The following is a 9,765-nucleotide window of genomic DNA, read 5'->3' on the forward strand; positions in this document are numbered from 1 at the left end:
ATGGACCCAATGAAAAGGTGTGGCTAGAAAATTCATTGAAAGGGTATATAAGGAACTGATAAATATGTGAAAACATGTTCATCCTACATATAACCAAACAGATCAAGATGAAACAACAAAGAGATGCCATTTTATCTATCAAGTTAGCCAAGAATAAAAAAAAAAAAAAAAAACAGAAGAAATCTTAATGAGAAACGCTGGCTCAGATATAGTGAGAGACATGATTATACACTGAGAATGTAAAATAGTACAATCTTCCTGGAAAATGCATTGTCTTTATGTATTAAGAACCTTAAAAAAAAATCCCTCTTTGACCCAGTAAGTTCACTTACAGAACTATCCCAAAGAAATGATCAGAAATGCAGTTAAAGACATGTTAACATGCCTTAACATGTTGAAGATAGTATTTGTTAAACATATTTTTTGACACAGAAAGATTCGCAACAACCTACATGCCCGGCAATAATTAAATAAATTATTCTAAATCAGAGAACAGAATATCTCTAAATATCATCTAAAAATCATCATTATGACACATGCTTAGTGTCGGGGGAAAAAGGAACGATGTAATGTTAAGTGAACTGCAGGATACAAAATGCGTTTGCAGTGGAAATTCATTCAGAAAGAAATGAAACAGGGTGCTTACAATGGTTATCTATCACTGGATGGTACGATTACAGATGGTTGCTATTTTACTATTTCTGTGTTCCAATCTTCCACAATGAGCATTTCCACCCAGCTTTTATATTGAGAAAGAAGCCCCCATATATCAGACTAGAAAAATAATTAAAAAAAATCTTTTAGGTACCCCTAAAAGATGTTAAATTGGTGTTTTTGTTGAGAATATGTTCAGCTATAAGTCATGGAACACTTACTGTGGCTTCAAAAGTGGACTAGACCTAGGCAGTTTCTGACTTTGGTCAGAGTCCTTACCTCTGTGATTATCATACATTTATGTTCATGGTTATAAAAAGGCTGCGAAACTCCTGCCATCAATCCATGTTAAACAGGGAAAAGGTGGCAGTGTTGATTTAAAAAGATAGTCCCAAATTCTTCCACATTCCTTCTTTGAGAGGTGTTGGGGGGAGGTGTCTATGTACTCACCCCTGGAATCTAGGCGGGCTTATGATTACTGGGACCCACAGAGTCTGAGGGAAGTGAGATTTTGTGACGTCTAAGAGTGGGTCAGGAAAAGCTATGCGGCTTCCATGTGACTCTCTCAGAAAGTCCATTCTCCAGAGACTACCTCTTGGGATGCTTCCCTCTCAGAAGCAGCTTCTGTGAGCGGCACACATCACAGGGACAGCTCAGAGGCCACAGTAACAGCGCCAAGCGAGTCCAGCCTTAGGGTCACACCAGTTCAGGTGCTTGACATGTAAATGAAGAAGCCTTCAGATCCACTATGTTCAGTTCAGGAGTCACTGGCCACATTTGGTTGTAGAAATTAAAACTAAGTAAAATAAAAATGTCCTCGACCACACAGGCCACCTATCAAGTGCTCAATTACCACATGTGATTAGTGGTTATCATACTGGACAGTACAGATGTAGCATGTTTCCATAACTGCAGAAAGTTCTATTAGAGAAATCTGATCCAGATAATTCTTGAGTCTCGCCAGCTGAAGCTCCAGACACTGTGGAGCAGAGAGGAGCCCTCCAACCCCTGTGCCCTGTCTGAATTCCCGACCTAAGGGATCCACAAGCACAATAAAATGGGTGCTTTGTGCCACTAAATTTTGGATAATTTGTTATGCAGCAAGAGTAACTAGAACAAGCTCCTTTCCCAGCTGACTTCTGTTTATGTTTCAGTGACAGAAGAGTGTCACAATGCCACCCTGACTGCAGTGAAGCCTGGGAAAACACATATTTAGCTCACAGCTTCTTTAGTCAGGAAGACAAGGGGAAGGGGACTTGGCATGGGAAATGGGTGCGCTAGCTACAACGATGCTGTAAGATTCTATTTTAGTAAGCAGCGCTAAGTAACAAAAAGATCCCACCTATGCTTTAAGTGTATGTCCCATTACAACAGAGTACTTCCAATTATCATTAACATAATGTGCAATGGATGAAATCTAGAGTTCATATTTTTAAAATACTTTGATAATGTTACCTCACAGAGAACTTTAAATAAATGTTCTTTGTATTCAGAATGTTGCGAATGCTGTATCATGCCTAGAATCTGTAGCTGTCACCTCTGGCTGAGATCAGAATCCTTATCCTCGGCTAATGGAAAGAAATTTCCAGATTTGGTTTGAATTTTTGTTCATGAAGGTAACAGGGAGTAAGCAAGTTATAAGAAGAGAATCTCTTATCAGATAAAGTTACTTGAGTGGAATTGACTATTTCAAAGACAAATGGGTTTGCTTAATGTTAGCTAGTTATCTTTTAATTATAAAGGTCTGTGTGCCTATCTATATCTTTTGGAGAAAGTATTGTCCTCCACTCCTAAGCCACATGACAAGCCATAGGAAACCACACTGAAATTTTCTCAGCCATAACTGTGTGTCCTCCTTTGAGAAATGTTTAGGAAAGAAGTGGTTTACTTGGTGTTTAATAACTCAACAATTAGTTTATAATTGTTTCTTATTAACACATTTTAAAATGTGTATGCTATGTTTGTGCTGCATGACTGTCTAAAAGAAATGAATAACAATAAAGAACAACATTACATTCATATATTGCCTAATTTTCAAATAAAGGTAAAAGGTTGATTCCTGGGCCTTAGTAATGCATGTCACGTGATGCTGATTCACCAGTAAACCTGTCTTAGTTTACAAGGAAACTGAACGAGAATTAGAAAATTTAGGACATAGCTCAGAAATCAAGGAGGGGTATGTGTGTATTTAGATGTGTGAATGAGCTAATAATTGGGCGCACTATCAAGATGCAATGGTATTGGAACTCACTCAATTCCCAATCACTACCTTTGTTGTCAGACACCCCTCTAGGAATTGTGTGAAATGCAAGGAAGTGAAAGGCAAGGGCTGTGATTTCCAATGATTATCACTTGCCCAGAGAGAATAACTGTTGATTGTGATACCACCTGGAGCCTAATGTCAAATTCTTCCTTTTTTCCCCTCCATAAATCTAAATATTTAGCAATCTATTCCTCTGTGCAATTCCAAAGTAAATGTAAAATAGTAATAAGCCAAATGGGGGATCCTTTAAAGTGCAAAATTTGGATAAAGGAAATATTTATACGTTGTGACTGTCAGTGTTGGAAGGATATGAATCTGGTGTCCCCTTTATTTGCAATCTCCATTTGAAAAAGTACTACATTATTTACTTTAGGAGTATAGAGCTTTAAATGCAGGAGGTTTTGACTGAAAAAGATGTTAGGGACTAATCCAATCCTTTTTATTATTGAGAGAACTGAAAGTTCATTGAAAGAGGGGTGAAATTCAAATATTCCTACATCTGCTCTCCTGTATTTTTTCCAGTCTCTCTCATTTGAAACCCTCTCAAATTCTTGGAGAAGCAAAAAGTTATATCTTTTTGACACCAATATTTCTGATTTTAAAATTCCATTTATTGCTGTTGATATTTAACTAGTACACATCAGATGGCTATTCTCAAACTTTAAAACATGGGACTAATGATTGGGGATTTCCTTTCGAGAATTATTAGAAGTATAGTAAGTTAAAAACAATTACAATTCATCTATATTTAGACATTTTAATCTCAGCCAACCTTAATATGCCCCCCTAATTATAGTGATATATTTTCCAAATTACAAATCAAGACACATGGCCCAACACATGGTCTTGCAATTCTGGATGCTTGATACAGTAATATTTGCCTGATGGTTAGAAAAATTATGCTTTTGGAACACATGAAAAATCAAGTACTTCTCTCCGTAAGCATTCCCAAAACATCCTACCTAGTCCCTTGCAAGATCTGTATTCGATTAATTATAAAATTAAAACAACTCAGTTTTATTACAAATGGAATTAATGTTTTTTTCCAGCAAACAAAAATACAGAGCAAAAAAAAAAAAAGAGAGAGAAAACACTGAAAGAATAATTGATATTTTTTTAAATAGCTGGACATTTAAGTTTAAAATACTTGCCATACTTTTCACAATTAAGTCCCACTCTTCCTTGTTTACCACTAAAAATGCACACACTAGAAAATCGGAATTTAAAGGCTCATTTAGTAAAACTTCTGTTTTTTGAAACACACGGGTACAGATCTGGACCATAACGTGACATCGGTCACCCGAACACTCCCGCCCGCGGTCCTTTCCACTAACCCATCTCCCCTCATTCTCACACGCGGAGACTTTAGAAACGTCTTTTTTCAATTCGGTTCCCTCTAAAAGGTAGAGTGGGGGTGGGAGTGGGGAGGTAGGCGGGTGCCAGAGTCAGGGTGGAGAGTCAAGGCTACAATCAGATTTTGTTTCCAAAGACAAGCGCCTCTAGGCCTAACCGGGTGAAGCGGGTCTGGGTCCCGGGAACACAACCCGTCTCCACCGCCGGCTCCGACTCCCCCACTCCCGGCTCCGACCCCCCACTCCCGGCTCCGACCCCCCACTCCCCGGCGGGGTGCGGTGGACTTCCTCGTAGCAGGTTGAGAGTGCAGGCGCCTCAGTTTCTGAGGGGAAAGCAGCGCCCCAACTGGTGTTTTTCCGGGTAGCGCCCCTGGGGCGCCGACGAAAGGGGCGACGCGAAGGCCAGGGGCCGGCGCTTCATTCATCGCCCCGCACGCCGCACCCTCCCTGCCCCCATCCCGTCCTCCCCCCCCAACCCCAATCTCGCAGCCCGCTCCCGGCGCGAGCTTGACGTCGGTCTCCTGGATACAGGCAGCCAATCGCCGGGCCGGGGGGAGCCGCGCGGCCAATCAGGCGGCGTTGCTACCTGTGAGTAATATTTTTAGCCGGAGGGACGCCGGCTCCGCTCCCGACGTAGCGCCGCGTACTTCTCGGCTGCAGGTTGTGAGAAGGGGCGCTCCCCCTCCCCCCGAGCGCCTGCCTCTCCTCACTCCCTAGTCACCCGCACGTAGTTCAACCGAGAGGAGCTCAGACGCGCACCGCAGGACGGCGGCGTGTTTATGAGGCGTGTTTCTGTTCACCGGGGCCTTGAGCTCCACGCGCACATAGCAGATACGCGCGCGATCTGGCACGGAGGCCCGGGCCGGAACATTTGGGACAAAATGTGACCGCCTCGCAGGCTCAAGCCACCCCGGCCGAGCGGTGCCAGGCCGCACGGAGGCCTGAGGCGGAGGCAGTTAAACTGTCGCCGCGGCGGGAGGTGTGCCGGGGTCGCCCGTCCCCACCCCCAGCCCGGCACGGCGGCCTGGGGTTCTGCAGTTGCCACCCTGTGGGCGGCAGTTGGCCTGGGCCCCGGAGGTGATTAATATTCGGTGAATCGGGTGCACGAGTCCCTGCCACAGTTCACCCTTTCCGTGGGCGCCCCTAGGTGCACGGGGGCCGCCTTGGTACCTCCACCGGAGTGGGATTTTCCGCGGCCATAGTTCCACTCGGGCAGGGCATTTTTGGTAAACTCTCCCCTCCCGCTGGAGCCTTGGGTCTCCGCCCTGTTCTCCCGTCACTTCGCCACCTGCTTCCCTCCCCTCCCCCCGGGCCCGGTGCGCTCCGCCGAGCTCCGGAGTCAGGCGCCCGCGCCCCACCCCCACTCTGTCGCCTTCACTGGCACGTCTCTCCGCCAATCCCATTCCACATTTTCTCTTAATCCCGCCCGTGACCCTAGGTCGCCGGTTCATTGGCCACCCAGGAGCCCGAGGGGTGTGGCCTTGCCCCCTCGGTCCCCCGCCGCCGGTCAGGACATGGGCAGGCGGGACTTGGCCAATGGCATCGGGGGGCAGGGCAGGGGCGGGGCCAGCGGCGAGGTTCTCCGGGGCGGGTGGGCGGGCCGGGCACGGCGGCGCCGCCCCGAGCTGTGTGACGCGCGGCGGGCGCGCGCGCAGCTGAAGGGCGGGGATGGGGGCGGGGAGGAGAATATAAAACGAGAGGCGGGGCGCGCGCCGCGGTAGAAGGAGCGAAGCTCTGGCCCGGCGCGGAGTGGGCGCTCTACGGGGACGCTGGGCCGGGCACCGGGCTGTGGAGACAAGTGAGCGCGCTCGCCTGACCCCGTCCTCGCCCCCCGAGCCAGAAGGCGGCGAGCTCCTCAGGCCCCGCCGCGGCCCCGGTCCCCCGCGCCCGCCGTCCGGCGACGTCGTCGTGCACTCACCGGCCGGTCGCCGCCGACCTGCTCGCCTCCGCCCGCCACCCCTGCCCCCGCGGCGCCGGGCCCGTGGTCGGAGCAGCCCGAAGCAGCTCGTAAGTACCGAGGGGCGACGGGCGGGGCCGGGGGAGGAGGGGCGCGGCCGCGGCGGGCCCGGCCCCGGGGCTCGGGACGGCGGCGCCTGGACCCGGGCGCGGAGAGCGGCGGCCCTGACGCCCGGCCGAGGCGGCTCCGAGGGGCCCCGGCGCGCCCGGGAGCCGGAGCCGGAGGCGGGGCCGGCCGGCGGGTCACTCGGCCGGGGCGCGGGCGGGTGACCCGGGAAGGGCGGTCCGGGGCGAGCTGACGGGAGTCGGGGGTTGGGGCGCCGGGAGGAGTGGCGAGCTCGGGGGGCGCCGCGGGGCCGGGGGCCGCCGGGGAACCGGCGCCCCCCGGGGCTCTGGCCGGGTCCCAGGAGCCTCGCGGCGGGGGGTGGAGAGCGGCGGGTCGGATTACGGCGGGGGGAGGGGAGCGGCTGGCCCGGTGCGGCCGGCGCGGCGACCTGCCGGGGCCGGGCCGGGCCGGGCCGCGAGAGTGGCTCCTGCCCTCCCGGGTCCCCGCGGCTCCCGGCCTGTCTCTCCTTCCCCGCCGCCTGCCGCCGCCGCCGCCGAGCCGGGGCTCCGAGGGCTGTGAGCAGAAATCTAATGAGACTCCCTGGCTGTTTATGTAATTCCTCGCACTCCTGTCTCGAGGCGTTGCTTTAGAACTACCTTCCGCCGAGCCTCAGTTTCGCTCGACTGCACCTTCCAGCAGGTTGGCTGCTTCAGCTGCCTTTGCCGGCGCCCAGGCTGTCGGCTTGAAAAGTGTGTGTAGTTTGGGGGCAGCCGGGGCATTCTTTTCCCTTTGTCACCAGGAATATCGAAAATGGCACAGATGGATGAATGCCCACTTGATTTTTAAATGTCCCTTTAGAAAAAAACCTCAGTGTACAAATAGATCCCCTTCGCAAATATCTTCTGTTTGCCCTTGATCTTTTCTTATCCCCACCCAGTGCTGATCCAGCAAACGTTTAAAGGTCGACCTTATCGTGCACGCCTCTCCGGCTGCTCTCTTATCGTGAGGGAGGGAGGTGGCTTTGAAAATCAGAATAAAACTCAGAAGCCTTGCCCTTTAAACAGAATAATTCGTAGAGTTTTAAAATTAATTGTTGGCTTTGTTATCCTTGCTGCCGAAGAGGTATTTTCTGGTTTAGGAAACACATCAAAAAGAAAAAAAAACAGCGACGCTCAATTATTACATTGTACGCCTTTAGTGTATGTTTAAGACCTCAGCTATAGAATTTGGTTCATAATTATCATTCACTAGGGTAACAATTCATCTAGTATTTACTTTATTTTGATTTTAGCCTCTTGCACTTTGAAAATTAATTTTCATAACTTCTCAGATTCCAGAACCTTTAAATGTAGAGCAGATTTAAACAGTGTATATCCAAAATGAACTGATATATAGGATCCACATCCAAATGGGTGACAACTTCCAAAGCTGGCATATATATATGTGTGTGTGTGTGTGTGTGTGTGTGTGTGTGTGTGTGTGTGTGTGTGTGTGTGGAGGTGTGTGGTTGGGTATATAGATTCCAGTAAATGTTCGTGTGAGGATTAAGAGGAGGGGATATTCTACATCTTCTTGAGATATTTCTCTTAGAACTGTGTTCAGAAACAGAAAGTAAATAGTTTTAAAAATATTGTTATAACTGTAAATCCTGAGTTTCCCCGTGAGAATTTGAGCTTTAATAAACAATTTTTCTGTTGTATGTTCTTTTATTTTGTGCTGATTATTTTTTTCAGACTTTCTAGCCTATTAGACTTTTTCCAAAAGTGTAATTACTTGGGGTAATAAAAGATTGTGAGACATTTATCTTATTTGGACATGTTTGTTTTGTTTTTGTTTCTGTTTTTCCTTTAAGGAACAAGGACCACTCAAGGTGAAGAATAATCTACTAATACCAGCACTTTGAATGAAAATTTGTTTTTCTGCCACAAACTGAACATTTTTTTGTGTGTGTGTGGGGAGTTGAAACACAAACCTAACTTTGTGGCATAGCAGCTATGCAGCTTGAAATCCAAGTAGCACTAAATTTTATTATTTCATATTTGTACAATAAGCTTCCCAGGAGACGTGTCAACATTTTTGGTGAAGAGCTTGAAAGACTTCTTAAGAAGAAATATGAAGGGCACTGGTATCCTGAAAAGCCATACAAAGGATCAGGGTTTAGATGTATACACATAGGGGAGAAAGTGGACCCAGTGATTGAACAAGCATCCAAAGAGAGTGGTTTGGACATTGATGATGTTCGTGGCAATCTGCCGCAGGATCTTAGTGTTTGGATCGACCCATTTGAGGTTTCCTACCAAATTGGTGAAAAGGGACCAGTGAAAGTGCTTTATGTGGATGATAATAATGAAAATGGATGTGAGTTGGATAAGGAGATCAAAAACAGCTTTAACCCAGAGGCCCAGGTTTTCATGCCCATAAGTGACCCAGCCTCATCAGTGTCCAGCTCTCCATCACCTCCCTTTGGTCACTCTGCTGCTGTAAGCCCTACCTTCATGCCCCGGTCCACTCAGCCTTTAACCTTTACCACTGCCACCTTTGCTGCCACCAAGTTCGGCTCTACCAAAATGAAGAATAGTGGCCGCAGCAACAAAGTTGCACGTACTTCTCCCATCAACCTCGGCTTGAATGTGAATGACCTCTTGAAGCAGAAAGCCATCTCTTCCTCAATGCACTCTCTGTATGGGCTTGGCCTGGGTAGCCAGCAGCAGCCACAGCAACATCAGCAGCCATCTCAGCCACCACCGCCGCCACCACCACCACAGCAACAACAACAGCAGAAAACCTCTGCTCTTTCTCCTAATGCCAAGGAATTTATTTTTCCTAATATGCAGGGTCAAGGTAGTAGTACCAATGGAATGTTCCCAGGTGACAGCCCCCTTAACCTCAGTCCTATCCAGTACAGTAATGCCTTTGATGTGTTTGCAGCCTATGGAGGCCTCAACGAGAAGTCTTTTGTAGATGGCTTGAATTTTAGCTTAAATAACATGCAGTATTCTAACCAGCAATTCCAGCCTGTTATGGCTAATTAAAAAAAGAAAAAAAATGTATCGTACAAGTTAAAATGCTTGGGCCCAAGGGGGATTTTTTTTTTTAACCTCCTTGAGATTTTTTTTTTTTAAAGCTTATAGTAAGGATACATTCAAGCTTGGTTACAAAAATAAAACATGCATCATTTTTCATTTGCCAACCAAGCACAAAGTTATTTTATACTGACTGTATATTTTAAAGTATACTCTCAGATATGGCCTCTTACAGTATTTAAGATATAGCAAGGACATGGCTGATTTTTTTTTTTATAAAAAAATTAGCACTAATAAGTGGGTTTATTGGTCTTTTCTAATTGTATAATTTAATTTAGTACAAAGTTTGTAAAATATCAGAGGATATATATATTGTTTCTACAACATGGTATTGCATTTATATCTTTTTACTACAGTGATCTGTGACAGCAGCTTCATGTGGTATTTTTTTTACTGAAATTGTAAAATATC

The 9,765-nt window shown here is 47.2% G+C and overlaps 1 protein-coding gene across 1 annotated transcript; it reads left to right on the forward strand.

The window, feature by feature from the left end:
• Positions 1-8,265: 8,265 nt before the first annotated feature.
• TOB1 (transducer of ERBB2, 1) lies at positions 8,266-9,359 on the forward strand (the record flags this gene model as incomplete). Its single annotated transcript, XM_084237571.1, has 1 exon — positions 8,266-9,359. One exon carries the CDS (start codon positions 8,266-8,268, stop codon positions 9,301-9,303), a length of 1,038 nt encoding a protein of 345 aa, XP_084093697.1. The 3' UTR covers positions 9,304-9,359.
• Between the last annotated feature and the right edge of the window lie 406 nt (positions 9,360-9,765).

The sequence above is a fragment of the Talpa europaea genome (assembly GCF_964194135.1).
Source record: "Talpa europaea genome assembly, chromosome: 7".
Taxonomy (NCBI): Eukaryota; Metazoa; Chordata; class Mammalia; order Eulipotyphla; family Talpidae; genus Talpa; species Talpa europaea.